Source organism: Pleurodeles waltl, chromosome 6 (assembly GCF_031143425.1).
Source record: "Pleurodeles waltl isolate 20211129_DDA chromosome 6, aPleWal1.hap1.20221129, whole genome shotgun sequence".
NCBI classification, from domain to species: domain Eukaryota; kingdom Metazoa; phylum Chordata; class Amphibia; order Caudata; family Salamandridae; genus Pleurodeles; species Pleurodeles waltl.
In genome coordinates, this window is record NC_090445.1 from 233,278,277 (window position 1) to 233,294,986 (window position 16,710).

Below are 16,710 nucleotides of genomic sequence, written 5' to 3' on the forward strand. Positions count from 1 at the left end.
TCATGACACTATTAAGTTGCAGGAGGAGCCCTAACCTTACTCTGTAATTGCCTCAGCAGTTAGGAAGAAGCGTGCTTCAGCACCTTGGATGTTAGCTTTCCTTAACAGGGATAGTAAAAAGATTGATGCCAATAGGCAAAAGGTTTGTGGCACTGCTCTAGCAGCCTTGAAACAGCTAGCACCACAGCTATTCTCGGGAAGCATGATAAGCAATGTAGGTGATAATTAACAGCTTTGAAGAAAGTCTTTGAAGGAATTTTGGCTGAACTGTAAAGAACTTGTAGTAGAAGGAATACTGGCATTTAATCATGTAATTGGTGCCTCCATTGACTCAGCAAATCTAGGATTCTTAGAATTCTGCAAAATAATTTCTTTGAAACTCTTTTCCTGGCTACACCTAACACCACTGAAGCCTGGGGCTCATTGTTATTATTTTGTTTCTGTCCTTCACAGGTTCTTTCCTCTTTTGCCTTCATCCAGAGGATGAGGCATGAGGCTGAGATGTGCAAAGTTGTGTGCCTGGAAGAAAGAAAGAAATCCTTTAGTAAGCTCCAGGGCCATCCTTACCATTCAGAATAGAGAGTTCAATCCTTCTGTAGTCTTCTAAACCAGTCTCCATTCAAACAATAGCTACCTTCTTACCAAAGAAGATCTGCAGGAGGTAGCAGACAGTAACAACAGTATCATTTTTCCTCCTTTGGGAAGAACTAGTCTCAGGCAAGATGACTCCCTCACTTCCTCTCCTACTTATGCCACTCTGGTGGGAGTGTATTGAGCCATCTAAGAGTGGCATCACATCATGACAGACAAAGATTGTTCATCAGAGTTCTGATCATAAAAAAAATCTGGAGGGCTTAAAGTGGAATTTTCCTCCTAGGTGGCAACCTTCTCCACAATGGGAGTTTAACCTGGTACTATCGAAATTGATTGCTTTACCTTTTAAGTTTACAAATGAGGCATCATTGCAGAATCTGATTTGAAAAGTATTTGTTCTAGTGGCCTTACCACAACTTTGAGTCAGCAAGCTTCAAACTGTCTCTGTAGTAGAAGCTTACATTTTTTTTCACCAGCGAGGCTAGTCATCAGGACACAGCCATCCTTTTTTTCTGAAATGTGTGCCTGATTTTCATAATAATTAGACAGTTTAATTACCAGTTTTCTTTACACTTCATCAGAAAGACTTCTGAATTCCCTAGGTATAATAAGAGTCTTGACATTTTACTTGGACAGAAATAAAGATCTAAGTAAGTCAATCAACTATTTCTCAACAATGGACCTAGCCATTCTGATTTGGTGACATCGAAGCAGTCTATTTTCAGATGGTTAGTTTATTATATTGCCTCATGTTATCAGTTGACTAATAAGCCACTACCTGGTATGTCAAAAGCACAGCACACACAAGGAAAAACAGCTTCTTGGCTGAGATAAATTAAATGTATGTAGGACAGTTATGTGAAAATCTGTCCAAACTTTCACCAGACATTACTTTTCAGATGATGCTTTTAGATCATGATACTTCTGATACAGTAGTTGGTCGAGTTGCTATGAGGAATCTTTTTGCATGAAGTGCTGTTGGTTACTAAAAAGCTTTAAGTTTTGTGTTGCCATTCAGAATGAGAGCCCTCACGTTTTGTTTTTTTTTCACGCTGGACTTCCTATTTTGTTCTATGTCTATTAGTAAAGATCCTACAATTCAGAACAAAACGTTACTTGTACTTCTAGTTCTATATTGTAGGTATAGTCACTAAAGTCCTAGTCAACACTGTCTCTTCCCTGGTCTCTCATATTTTTAATGGTGACTATATATATTCTTATATTAGCAAATTCAGCATACTTCCTCTAAAAGAGCTGAAGATGAGAAGCAGCTGCCTGTACAAAAGATGGTGGGAGATGGAAGCTACTTGTTTCCCAAAGGAAAAGTGCATGTTTTCACTTCTCTGGTCATTCAGCCTATTAATCTATCTTTTTCTCTTTTCTGTACTTTATTTTGCACACATTAGTGTAGTATGCATGTTTGGTTTCATGTTGTAATTCTGTGTTATGTGGTACCGACTTGAAAAGAAAGAACTAGGAAAACATTTAGCCTGTTAGGACATAGGTGGTCATGCCTGCATTTGAGAAATTGAAAGTGAGATTATTACCTTGTGCACATGCATATGTTAATGTTTGCCTACGAAGAATTCCGGGATCTCCTCACGCATGCTGGAGTATTCTACGTTCATGACTGGAGTGAAGCTCTCTATGATGCAGAACTAGGATTACATGTAAGAAACATTGTGTACTGTTTCATCTTCATCTTGTCTTCCACATGGTAATATAAACTCCTTTTCACTTCATTGGGAACCTCCGATAACTAGATTTTTCCATAAATGTCCATCTTCTAGCACTACATTGGTGTCCTTTACCTTCATCACTTGTTTAGGCTTAGAAAACCTTGCTCATTCTTCCAAAGTATGTCAGATTTATTGCACCCTCACCAAATGTCCTTAGTCAATCCACATCATCCTTGCACCAACACCTTTACATTTGTCTTGTGCCTTAACTCTTTAGCAGCCATTTTATTTCACTGTTGATGCCGTTTTCCAGGCAAAGAATCGTGCATACATCTCTCACCCATTAGCTGATTATTCAACACTTCTTAGCGCACCTTTAATTCCCACATATTATCTGGAAGACAAGTTTGTTTTACCTGGAGTCACTGGAACAACACCACAAAGCCCATTCCATGTAACCAGGTGGAAAGCAATAGCAACAGAATCTTATCACAGATACATACCTTGGTATTGAGACCGACAGCAAGGGGTGCAGGTATTGTGAACTTGGATATAGAGGTATAAGGTCGGGTTGTGCGAAACTCACTTCATTTGCTTTTGAGCAGCTACATACAATTTCTGAAAAAGTATTAGGTGAAATTCAAAAGCGGCAGGTGGTGCTACATTTGAGTGTGAAATGCGTGGTCCGTTTTGGACGTGAGAACACATTTCACGTTTTAAAAAATAACAGAAGTGCTGCAAACAAAAGCTACTTGTTTTCTGTTCATTTTCATTGTTGCCCTATGCACATTCTAAACTTTTGCAATGAATGGAGCATAATTATTCAACATGACATAAACAGTATAATTGATGGAATTTTGCATAGCAAGCGTCCCGCAAAATTACACAGGTTCACGCCAGCGTAATGACAGTTTCACCGCTGACGAAAAAGCGTTCCAGTTAAAAGATAATACAATATGCATTGTATTCATTGATTACTTACAGTCCGAATGACCACTGTGGAAAACATAAGGTTGGACTGTTCAAGGTCCCAGTATTTCTCTTTTATTGCCTTTAAAGTCTTTTGATAATCCCCGATGTTAGATTTATTGTTTACTGCGGTCTGATTATTTAATAATGCAGATAACGTAATTATGTATATAATGTGTGTCTAATTGCACTGATTTATTTTGTTAGGTTTATCATCTCACTTCTCATAATATTAAACTTCGCTTTTACATGTCCGTAACTATTGCTGTAGCTCTGGTCCAAGACGACAGCGTGACTTGTATAATAGAATTGAAATACCTTGAGATAATGTTAATGAAGAGGGGTTGTGAGCAAAGAATTTCGTACGTAGTCTGGTACCCTCTGTGGTTTGATTCCAGTGTCATCCCCGCCAACAAACTGTGCTGTAATCCATGAAGGCCTCTGAAGTAACCACACAGCGCTTTATACAATTCCTATATATCATTAGCTCTGTACAGCACTACTTTCCGATGAGCTGCAAATGTTTCAGTTCTTTAAAATGGCCCTTTCTCATGCTTTTCTTTATGCATATGCAGCCTAATAGTCATCAACAATGTGATTGGTATAGTCAGTTTTCCAACTCTGTTTCCTGATTAATCTGAGTTAACATTTGTAGATATCAAGCATGTTTTCGTTGGAGACAGCATTACTTTTTTAAATTCTCTCCTTTCTAGCATTATAATACGGGCGAAGTAAGCGAAAATGAAATGCCTAGGTTCAGGTAGGGCAACAGGCACTCTGTCAGAGAAGGTCATCATTTTAAAGGGCACATCATGAAATAAGAACAGAAACATAATTTTTCAGTTATGTCTCTGTCCCTAAGTGTTTACAGTAAGATCTCTAAATGCCAGTTTTCTATGGTTGTTTCTAGGCATGACTAATCGGCCAGACTTGATAGATGAAGCCTTGCTCAGACCTGGAAGGTTGGAGGTGAAAATGGAAATAGGTAATTATACTAGTTGTTTAATTAATTTTTGTGATGTAATCTTTGTGTGGATTAAAGTTACGCGGGATATTGCTGGAATCTGGAAAAGAAGTACACTTTTGGCAGCTGAAGGATAAGATATTATGTCCTACCCTCTTATTGAGTGAATTAAACCAGCTCTGTGTTACAGGGCGAAGGGCAGTTTTACTTGGGCACCTCTCTGGATAAATAATCTTCACCAGTGGTGAGAGGTGAGCTATGTCTCCATCGCCTGTTTATTGTGTAATCCTCTCTAACTCTTTCCGAAGAAACCACCTTAAGTGAGAGAGGAGGAGTTTATCCTTTAGACCAGGTAACCACTGGGGATTCTAAAGCGTGGTGAGGAGTGAACCCAGGCCCCCCCTGCCCTTGAATATTTACATGGTCAGGAAGATATTTTTTCTTTCACAGCTGTTCATAATTTGATTTCATGCTGAAGGGCTGACCCATAGGACATCAATTGGAATTTCCATCTGCATGCCTCTTTGTGTCCCCGTCCTCTCTGAAGGAGTCAAACTTAGCTACCTAAATCATCCTTACTTTAACTTTCTTCTGTGGACCAAAGTAAGTTCTGATGCAGCGCATGTCAGAGAGCTTGGTTTGTTTTTTATAACGATGTCCTGCTTATGTCCATTGTGAGGAAGAAAGCTTCCAAGTATTTTATTTTGTGGCTGGGGCTGGGGATGGGGATGGGGACAGGAGATAATGTATGTGCCCCTTAGAAGATATTAATGATGAATACAGTTTGACCAAGTGTAATGTGTGTATCTTGTAAGATATCTCATGTGCATTTGCAACCGAGTGCTGCTGTGCAAAAAACGAGTCCAGTAATCTAGCTAATAAACCTTATTCTGTAGGCTTTGAAAATGATATGCTGTTTTTGCTCAAAGTGGCACTCTAACCTAGCTTAGGGGTAAAGATGATTTTAAGAAGCTGCTTCATTTTCGTCTTTTATTCTAACCTAACAGGTTTACCAGATGAAAAGGGCCGTTTTCAGATCCTTAATATTCACACGTCTAAGATGAAAGATCACAAATTGTTAGCCCCAGAAGTCGATATTAATGAACTGGCCCAGGAGACGAAGAACTTCAGTGGTGCTGAGCTGGAGGGCTTGGTCCGAGCAGCCCAGTCTACGGCCATGAACCGGCACATTAAGGCAAGTGCCCAGAGCGGCTTCTGTTGTACTCCGGGAATCCTAACCCTCCCTAGGACCGCTTCAGAGGAGACATAACAGAGGAGCACATGGTCATGGTCCTCTTACTCCTTGCCATCCACTTCCGTTATGTGTGCAGCTCTTTTACCAGCAGAATCAGACTTCTCAGTTGTGTAGAAAGGAAAGTGTCTAGCTTTGTGTCAACATTTGCAACCTTTGTAGTTAGTAGATGTTGTTTGGGTTTTTTAATATCAGTTTCAAATATACAGGGAGTGCAGAATTATTAGGCAAATGAGTATTTTGACCACATCATCCTCTTTATGCATGTTGTCTTACTCCAAGCTGTATAGGCCGAAAGCCTACTACCAATTAAGCATATTAGGTGATGTGCATCTCTGTAATGAGAAGGGGTGTGGTCTAATGACATCAACACCCTATATCAGGTGTGCATAATTATTAGGCAACTTCCTTTCCTTTGGCAAAATGGGTCAAAAGAAGGACTTGACAGGCTCAGAAAAGTCAAAAATAGTGAGATATCTTGCAGAGGGATGCAGCACTCTTAAAATTGCAAAGCTTCTGAAGCGTGATCATCGAACAATCAAGCGTTTCATTCAAAATAGTCAACAGGGTCGCAAGAAGCGTGTGGAAAAACCAAGGCGCAAAATAACTGCCAATGAACTGAGAAAAGTCAAGCGTGCAGCTGCCACGATGCCACTTGCCACCAGTATGGCCATATTTCAGAGCTGCAACATCACTGGAGTGCCCAAAAGCACAAGGTGTGCAATACTCAGAGACATGGCCAAGGTAAGAAAGGCTGAAAGACGACCACCACTGAACAAGACACACAAGCTGAAACGTCAAGACTGGGCCAAGAAATATCTCAAGACTGATTTTTCTAAGGTTTTATGGACTGATGAAATGAGAGTGAGTCTTGATGGGCCAGATGGATGGGCCCGTGGCTGGATTGGTAAAGGGCAGAGAGCTCCAGTCCGACTCAGACGCCAGCAAGGTGGAGGTGGAGTACTGGTTTGGGCTGGTATCATCAAAGATGAGCTTGTGGGGCCTTTTCGGGTTGAGGATGGAGTCAAGCTCAACTCCCAGTCCTACTGCCAGTTCCTGGCAGACACCTTCTTCAAGCAGTGGTACAGGAAGAAGTCTGCATCCTTCAAGAAAAACATGATTTTCATGCAGGACAATGCTCCATCACACGCGTCCAAGTACTCCACAGCGTGGCTGGCAAGAAAGGGTATAAAAGAAGGAAATCTAATGACATGGCCTCCTTGTTCACCTGATCTGAACCCCATTGAGAACCTGTGGTCCATCATCAAATGTGAGATTTACAAGGAGGGAAAACAGTACACCTCTCTGAACAGTGTCTGGGAGGCTGTGGTTGCTGCTGCACGCAATGTTGATGGTGAACAGATCAAAACACTGACAGAATCCATGGATGGCAGGCTTTTGAGTGTCCTTGCAAAGAAAGGTGGCTATATTGGTCACTGATTTGTTTTTGTTTTGTTTTTGAATGTCAGAAATGTATATTTGTGAATGTTGAGATGTTATATTGGTTTCACTGGTAATGATAAATAATTGAAATGGGTATATATTTTTTTTTGTTAAGTTGCCTAATAATTATGCACAGTGATAGTCACCTGCACACACAGATATCCCCCTAACATAGCTAAAACTAAAAACAAACTAAAAACTACTTCCAAAAATATTCAGTTTTGATATTAATGAGTTTTTTGGGTTCATTGAGAACATGGTTGTTGTTCAATAATAAAATTAATCCTCAAAAATACAACTTGCCTAATAATTCTGCACTCCCTGTATGCCTTGTCATCAGTATTCTTGTTTATTTAATATTCACATTACAGTAGCCTTCAGTAAAAAACTAAGCACACCATCATGTTGGAAGTATGATACACCACTTTTATGTCTATCGGCTCAAGAATTAATCTCGTTTCCCCTTTGTGTTCTCTTTTCATGTGCTAACATTGTCCATTCTCCTCACACTTTTCTTTTATTACTTTATGTGCTCAGATTCCTCATGTTTTGCCCTCTTTTTTGAGAATGTTCTGTTTCTTTCTCAAACACTACTATGAATGTCATCAGTTTGCCAGGGACTGAAGCAGAAATCTTAAACTACTTGAAAAGATTTAAGGAGTAGCACAGCTGTCACTTAATAACCTGTTTTTATATATAGTGCATCATACTTCGACTCTAAGAGCTGTACATAAAAGGTGTCCAGTGTAATACTCCGCTCACCAACCTCGGAGGAAAGAATCCTTCAAGGATTTGAACTTGTGACCTGCAGATCCCAGCATGTCAGCCGCTGTCCTTCACTGAGGCAGTTTGCGGCATTCACTGAGTATGCGAGTTGTGACAAAGTATGGCCGTGGGAGAGGGACATAGCTCCATATGGTGCTGCCCTTCACCGTGCCCAACGATTTATATCAAACTTAGCAGCGCACATCTTAAGGTATTCCCTTTCGTCTGCCTCTCCTTTGCACGTCTCCCCTGCTCTCGTCTTTGCGGATGACGAGTGCAACATCCAGTAATGCTGTATAGTGTCCCGCAGTAACTGATAGGTGGGATGTGGCGCCGCAGTAAATTCACAGTATGTGGGTAAAGGCATTCTTCAAGTGACTTCCCCCTGCCCTGTGTTTCATGGTGTCCGTTTCTCGCCTCTTTTTCTTTCGCGTAATTTCTATCTGCCTCTGCACGTCCCTCCTCCCTCCCTCCCTTTTCACAGACCATTCAGCGGCACCTCAGTCTTCGTACTCCGCTTTATTACCCTCCCCTTTTTTGGACACCCTCTTATACAAAAGCTTTCCACTGCTTTCTCTCACACCGCGCCCCCCCTTCTGCTCCTCAGTATAGGTGTCATTTTTTGTGCTGTCCTGAAGGGACAAAACCCTCATAGTGCCGGGTTCTGTGTAAATCAGGAAACACTGCACCCTTCGTAAATAATATGTTTATTGGTTTGTGAGGTGAGAGTCACAGATGTCGAAAGTGGAATTTCAATTTAATTCTAGTGTATTTGCAGAATCTGTTTATTATAGTTTATTAGCAAAGCGATCCTTGATTTGTAATTGTAAATGTCAGTCTTTGCCAGAAGGCAGCCTTTATTTTAAGCGCCTTGGTGCTCATTGAGTTTTGCACGCACATGTGGTTTTTGGATTTCAGATAATATCCCCCATTATTAGAGGACGATCCCACAAAATGTTCTTCATTTTTTCAAGATACATTGTTTACTTTAGGAGTAATCCTTGAATGTGCTTTAATGTGAAAAAAGTCTGTTAAGGTTTTGTTTTAAAATGTCATATGGCGGGTAGATCCATTTGCTGTGTTGAGCAATTCCACCTGTATTATTAAGGATCTCTCTTCAACATAAATCATTTTTTGTAAGAAGTTTACACAAGGATTAGGTAAAAGACTAATAATATTGGTGTTATACGGGGAACGCATTTAATATTAAAACTTGTTGTAACACGCTTTTTGAGCTGATTGATTTCTCAATATTACTTTTGTTATTAGAGACGTCGTAGACACTTTGTTATAACTTCACGTCGACATGGCCAGATGGCCGTAAGTGGGTAGGTGTTTGTTGTTGGTGTTAACAGGCACAAGATTGTTATATATAGTTAACTACTTGTTATACCTCGTATCTTATCTTAATTTCAGAAGATGCGGTACATGTTTATTATGAGTTAGCGGCACAGAGCGTTTTTCTTATTAGAATCGAGGTATGACAATTTTTCACTGGGGCTTATACGTTCTTGAGACACTGTACTTTGGTCTTTAGTGTATATTAATTTTGGGTGACACTGGGATGAGTCACTTATAGTTGTTGTTTACACTTACTATAATATTGAGTTTAGTAAAACTTTCTTCACTGGCATTTGGTTAACTTGGGTGTTGCCTTGGTCTTCCTTTCTCTCTTGTCACACTGGGCTGTGATGGATGTGAATTTTATTATAGATTCATTTGTTTTAACATTTATTACTTAATCAATTTATGGATTCAGAGTTTAATTTTACAGTAATGAAGAGTTGACAACTTATGTTCTGTGGTTTGCTTTATTTTTTGCTATGTTAACTAATTTCAAGTACACAATATGTGTTGATATGCTTTGTCATTTTTGAATTTATAATTTACATATATTCTGTATTTTGGGTTCTTTACAGCCTTGACCAAGTCACGGGGAGTACCCACTCCCATGACGAAACACGTGTTGGCTGGTGATTGTTTCATTGTTTCATTAAAGGATGGATTCGTCAATCAACTTGATGTTTGTTGGACTGAGTCAATTTACAGTTTCTCAGTGATTGATCTACTAATCATTGAATTACTTCACTGTGTTTGTTAGAGTTTCACATATTACTATATTGTTATACATTATTGAGTGCCTAGGTCTCCAATATATAGCATAAATCATTTTTTAGCCTAGAACAATTACAATAGTTCTGATTTAAATGATTTGAAAGGCCCTGTGTATCAATACCCAGTGAAGCAGAAATCTACTTGGTTTACACATTTGGTGATGTTGTAAAGTGGTCATTGTTGTTGCCTGTCTATGCCATTTCGAACCAAACCTCCCAGTGCCTTGATGACATCAGATGACATCAGAGAGGCTATAAAAGATTTTGCTGCTGCAGACCTTCCAAAATAGTCAGCACCCATCTGCTGCCACGACCCAAATTGAAGATGTATTTGAACTCCTAGATACATGGTTGCCCAGAGCAGGAGACTGGGAAGAGGACGAGATAGAAGTGGAGGTGCTTCTAAATATGGGAGTAATTGGGAAAGTACCCAAAAAGAGCATGCGAAGAGCATTGCGATAAGTATGCCAGAGAAAACCTCCTACAGTCCATAAAATCTCAATCAGATGGCCTTAAACGTCCATGGCATAACATAAAGGGCAGTTAAGGAATTTGATGTCCCTTGCATTTCAGTTGTGAAGAAACATTATATGCAACGAAGTCTGATTACTACCCCAATGAGTTGTACTGATTACAACTCAAAAAACTGAGAAGTAACCAGTCTGGCATTTCCCAAGTGAGCTGCATCTACTGGATGCGAGTTTTTGAGAGCAAAGTCTGCCACTGGCCCTTCAAAGAGATTCTGCAGCTCCCCAGGGTTTATTGCAACAAATAGTCCTCAGAGAGAAAAAAAAGGGAGAGAAGGAGGGGGGCATAGAGCACGAGAGAGACTTGAATGTCTTTCCCAGAGCTGCTTTCCTTCACTGGTCCTTCTGATCAACTTGGACAGCGAACTACAGGCCAGTTAAGAAATATTAAGTGCTGGCATCAGCTCTTAACTTTCTATACAGTCATCCTAGTCACAGCAGCCACATGTGGTTTTCTCAACCCACCAAAACCTTATATTGTCATAGCTCCTCCTTGTGTATGGTCCCACTTTCTTTCCTGTATTCTCAGTTGTTAGCCGTGTTTGCAAATTAAAGTTAATCAAGGATGTGAGTTGAGCTTTGGGATGACAAACACTGTGTTAGATCTGACAGCGTTAGGGTGGTTTTCCTCCATCTTTTTGCCTGCCTTCCTCCATTTTTCTGATCTCCCTTTTTTCTAGTTTTAGGACTCTGCATACCTTACCAGTGCTGAAGTGCTTGTGCTCTCTCCCCGAAAACTTGGTAACATTGGCTCATACCCAATTGACATATTTAATTTACCTATAAGTCCCTAGTAAAGTGTACTAGATGTGCCCAGGGCTGGTAAATTAAATGCTGCTAGTGGGCCTGCAGCACTCATTGTGCCACCCACATAAGAAGCCCCTTGACCATGTCTCGGGTCTGCCATTGCTAGTCCTGTGTGTGCAGTTTCGCTGCCACTTCGACTTGGCATTCAAAACTACTTGCCAAACCTTAAATTCCCTTTTTCTTCTATATAAATTACCTCCAAGGTAGGCCCTAAGTAAGCCCTGGGGCAGGGTGCTACGTAAGTAAAAGGCAGGACATGTATTTATAAGTTTTACATGTCCTGGTAGTGAAAAACTCCCAAGTCATTTTTCACTACTGTGAAGCCTGCTCCTCTCATAGGCCAGCATTAGAGATCCCCTCATATGCTTTATATGTGGTAATTTCTAATCTGAGTGGAATAGGCTTGTCATATTTGATATGATATAAATGGTAGTAAGAAATCCTACTTACTGGTGAAGTTGAATTTGACATTACTATTTCAGAAATGCCTACTTTTAGAAAGTAGGCTTTTCTCTGCACTTACTGCCATCTGTGCCTTACAACCTGTCTCCAGTCCATGTCTGGTCTGTGCTGGTTGACAGTTCCCCTTGTGCCTTCCACCCAGACAGCCATAAAACCAGGACAATCTGCTGCATCTGCATTCATCTGCACACAGACAGTTTCTCTGGACAGTAAGGGGGGAGGGGCCCTCTCTTATACTTCAGAGGCCGGTGGCCTGCCCTCACACAAAGGACTGATAACCCCCATAGGGCTCCTGGTAGACAGAGCTGGGTTGAAAGGGGAACTTGTGCACTTCAAAACCACTCTTTGAAGTTTTCTCAATGTCAGAGGCACTTTTGGGTGTATATATACTGGGTGGGTGACCCCACCAATTCAGACACTTCTGGACCTGCAACTGGACTCTGTCCGAGGGACTGCCTGGCTGTCCAAAGGACTCATCTGGGCTGCTTTGCTGAAAGGACTGCTCTCCTGCTTGTTGCCCTGCTGCCTGCAGGCACCTGACCCTGCTGGAAGTACTCTGCCTTCCTCCACAAGTGCTCTACAAGGGCTTGGATTGAGCTTGCCTTCTGTTCTGAAGCCTCCAGGCCAACAAATACTTCACCAAAGAAAAGAAAATCCCAGTGCATTGAAAAATCGGCTCAACGCCTTCAGAAGTCAACGCAGCGCCTGCCTCATGGCTGGAAAACGCCACATCGCCTTTTAGATAGACGCAGCACATGCGCCTTCCTACTGGATTTTCCACACATTGTCCCTGGGTGATAAAGTACCCCTGCATCGCAGTGAGGAACCAAGACTGCTTTTCTGGAAATCGATGCATCACTGTGCAACGTGGATAGAAATGACGCATCATCTCTGCCGCACTGGAAAATCTGACGCATCGCCTTACTTTTAAACACATCTCTTCTGCGGCTCTTTTGCATCGTTATTTTTGATGCATCCCAGGTCGTGTGTGTTGAAAGGATACAACCACTGATTCTTAAGGATTGAGACTCATTTAAACCTTTAAAAAGTGATATTGTGAATGTGCATATTGGATTTTTGTCATTTTGGTCTTATTTTATTGAGATAAATATTATCTATTTTCCTAAACTGGTGTGGAGTACTTTTTGTGGTGTTTTCACTGTACTTTACGCATTGCGTTCCAAGTTATGCCTGCCTGCTCTGTGCCAAGCTACCAGAGGGTGAGCACAGGATAATTTAGGTTGTGTAGTGACCTACCCTGACTAGTATTGCGGTCTCTACTTGGAAAAGGGTGTATACCACTGCCAACTAGAGACCCAATTTCTAACACAATGGCATTCAGAAACACACAAACGCTGTCTAGCTAGAGGGATTTCTTTGAAAAGTAGTACTTCTTTAATACACCATTAGAAAAATATAACAGATAAAATGGAGTAAGGATAGCAAAAGCTCAAGTGTCCAACACTTGCAGTGTTAGCATATAGCAACAGCTCAACCAACCCAATTTCTGTGATATGGATAAAATAGAGTAAGCCCGTATTAGTCTATAGCAACAAACCCACCCCAAACTCTGAGGAGCGAAATGATATGATCGGCTTCGGTCTTCAGGGTAAGCACATTGTTTACTACTAGATGCAAACTTTAAAGCGTGCCTGGTAGGGTACATGGTAGGTCAGAAGGTTTGCTTCCTGCTGAAGTGTTCAGGCCAAAAGTCCATTAATATTCAAAAATTGGGAATAACACAGTTGATGCAGGACTAGAGTTTATTGGGCAAGGTTGCAAAGCTAATGGTTCTGCAGTACCTTACAGCAATTATTTCTCTCCTTCAGCTTCCAGTTACTAAATGGAGCTATTTAGGAGCCCGAAGGGTACAACAGTCTTCATGGGACCGTATCTCACAATGTTCTGGTCCTGATCGAGATTTTTCAATGCCTTATTGCTTTGTGGTCTAAGAGGCCAGTTATTAACTGTTAAGTTTACGGAAGATGCCCCTGAGGCTCATATATCTAAGAGTGAAGTCATGATCAAAGTATGTGGTACCTTGAGGACTGGGGTACCATTCGGCAGGGTCGTTAGTCAATAGGTTTTAAGAAATGGGAATCCTTTGTCCAAACCTCACATGACAAATAGTCCGTAAGGGTGCAAAATTGTGCTTAAAGTTGCAAACGTATTGTAATGAGTATGACTAAAGGAGCATGCAAAGCTTCCTTCAATATACTTCTTAAAGTGACTTAAATTAGTTTATAAAACTTTGTTATTGTGAAACAACTAATTCTGATGGTTACTTCTTACCACAGATTCCTTGCCATTAGAATAATCCCACGCACCAGACTGTATCCAGATTTTGCACAACAAATCCAGATGGTACTGTCTGATTCTGAAACAGCTTTGTGCTATACCATATAGACCCCTCCTCTGCTCATTGCGGGCAATTCCATTGTGGCTGCACCCCTTTACGAGGATTTGGTGCCATGGAAAATGTCTTTCTCCACTCCCTAGCCCCTTAGCAGATAGGAAGCAGATGCCATCACATATCTGCGCAATGTTGTTTGTTGTGCATAGGTTCAGTCACATTCAAACTTGCGTGACAAACCCACTCTGATAAAAGGCAAACAGAGCAGGAACAGAGGAAGAGGTCACACTCAAGATGGCCATCCCGCTCCAGGTCTTGCAACCTTTCCCACTTCAAATCATGTGGCCATTCCTTCACCAAGTCCTGATCTCAGTCCAAGTTTTCAGATAAGCCTAAGTCCAAGGAACATTTGAAGGTGAACAAAATGCTGAATAGGCTGAAGTGTAGGTTCCTTCTCTTGATGACTGCCTACAGTTGACACCCCTGTTTCTACTACAGGGGTGAAATTGAACCTCAATATTCGGGAATTATCCAGAAGTAATACTTTCACAGGGAATGCCATTTCAAGGACCAACAGGTGCCTTACGACTCTTGAGTCCATTCTGAGGATGACCTGGCACACCTCAGCTATCTTGGTGTTAATCATCCCTGCAGCAGACAGAGTCCATTAAAAGGCCATGCTGCAGATTTGCAGGTTGCTTTTGAGTCCCTCAGGAGCTCTTTTGGGTGCCATGGAGTCACGGAGACCACCTGTCAAACTTCTGCTGGTGAATCCTTCCCTGGTGCTTACTGACCCTGCTGTGTCTTCTGCCAGTTCCTTTGTGGCACCAGACCACAGGTCCACTCCAGCCCCTGGTGTCATACTGATCCTTACCACACCACCACTGATCATTACTCCTATGGCCCTGTTCTCTACCTGGCACTGATATGAGTCTATGATCCGGAGCCAATACTGGCACAGGCTAGATCTATTTTATTGTATGAATCACCAAAGTACAACCCCCAAAATTGGATAATCCACAGCCTCTGCCTTGACTCCTGTAATATAAGAGGCTGGAGGCCCTGTTTGTCTCCAATTAGGACACAGTTCAGAATGCTTCACTGCAGTCGACGCAACATCACAAAAAGCTTACAATTATATCCCCTCTCACTATACTGATGCTGGATTATACATGGATTTAAAAACAATTCTAGTCTGATTGTACATTTCTCCTGAGACTGTATTAGGTTTTCCGCAGAATGCACACCGAGAGGAAAGTGCCTTCTTTGTGGTGGACTATCAGCGGCCCTGCAGACAATCTTGATTTACAACTACCTGATACTGAAACAAAAGCAAATCTGTTGACAGAAATCTTACATCATGGGCCTGCCATGTCTGAGCTCTTGCTGCCGTTCTTTGAGGGCCTAGGAGGTACTTTAAGAGCTGATTGGACGAAGCTGTGCTCGACTACCCCAGTCAGTAGGTCAGTGGTTGGATGAAATAGACCATCCCTGGTGATTTAGCCATGCAGTTGTCACCCAGCATCCAGCATAGTGATACAGGCAAGGTAATCCCAAACGTGTGCCTTTCTGTGCTGCCATATTCAGAATCAAAGTGCATTGACGCAGTCAACAAGAGTATTTTCCTCTGCCAGTTTGGCTCTTTGGTCCTTACCTAAGGTCTGTATAGTGGTTATAAGCATGCACTTCGGGACATAACTAAGAAGATCTTGCAGTCTGTCCCCAACGAATTCTGCATAGCCTTTGCTCAAACAATTCAGGACGAATATAACACTGTAAAATAGGTGTTGAAGGCTGGACTTGTCACTGGACTGTGTAAGTCTTGCCATGGGCAAAGTTGTCATGCTCCTGCGTCATGCCTGGATCCGAGTTCTGGTTTTTTTCTGACATCCAGGCACTATTAATTGGAATGCTGTTTGATAGATACAGATTCTTGAGAACATGCTCGGTGCTAGAATGCTTTATAGACAGCTCTGTTATGGTCCTGTGCCTAGGCTTGCTTCCACTTGTCCACCAGTTCCACCAACATTACAGAAAATTCAGAGGCTACTTGCAGTGTCTAGCAGCTTGTCACCAAGGCAGCCCTCATAATCAATTTAGCAACAGACTGTCTTTTCACATCTCAGGACAGGGTGGTGGCCGGGGTTGTGAACACCACCAAGGGTAGCAATCTTCCGCCTCCTTCTCACCGGCTGTAGTGGCTTCCAATGTGCTTTGATTTCCCTTTGCAAGCCTGTGCACAGCAGATAGAAGGCAGAATTCAACATTTCCATCACTTCAGATCGGTGGGTGCTGCAAAATAGATATTCCCTTTGTAAGGAAACGCCTCCTTGGCATGGTTACCCCTTGACTTTTTGCCTTTGCTGATGCCAAGTTATGATTTGAAAGTGTGCTGAGGCCTGCTATCCAGACCCCAGCACCAGTGTTCTTTCCCTAACCTGTACCTTTGTTTCCACAATTGGCACACCTTGGCATCCAGGTAAGTCGCTTGTAACTGGTACCTCTGGTACCAAGGGTCCTGATGCCAGGGAAGGTCTCTAAGGGCTGCAGCATGTCTTATGCCACCCTGGAGACCTCTCACTCAGCACAGACGCACTGCTTGCCAGCTTGTGTGTGCTGGTGGGGATAAAATGACTAAGTCGACATGGCACTCCCCTCAGGGTGCCATGCCAACCTCACACTGCCTATAGGTATAGATAAGTCACCCCTCTAGCAGGCCTTACAGCCTTAAGGCAGGGTGCACTATACCATAGGTGAGAGCATAGGTGCATGAGCACTATG

At 41.9% G+C, this 16,710-nt stretch overlaps 1 protein-coding gene across 1 annotated transcript in view; it reads left to right on the forward strand.

Annotated features, from left to right (window-relative positions):
* NSF (N-ethylmaleimide sensitive factor, vesicle fusing ATPase) overlaps positions 1–16,710 on the forward strand; it is a 593,422-nt gene that overhangs the window by 402,906 nt on the left and 173,806 nt on the right. The window contains exons 11-12 of the mRNA XM_069237976.1: positions 4,153–4,227; positions 5,214–5,401. Coding sequence (XP_069094077.1) covers positions 4,153–4,227; positions 5,214–5,401 — 263 coding nt within the window. The remainder of the gene's footprint in view (positions 1–4,152; positions 4,228–5,213; positions 5,402–16,710) is intronic.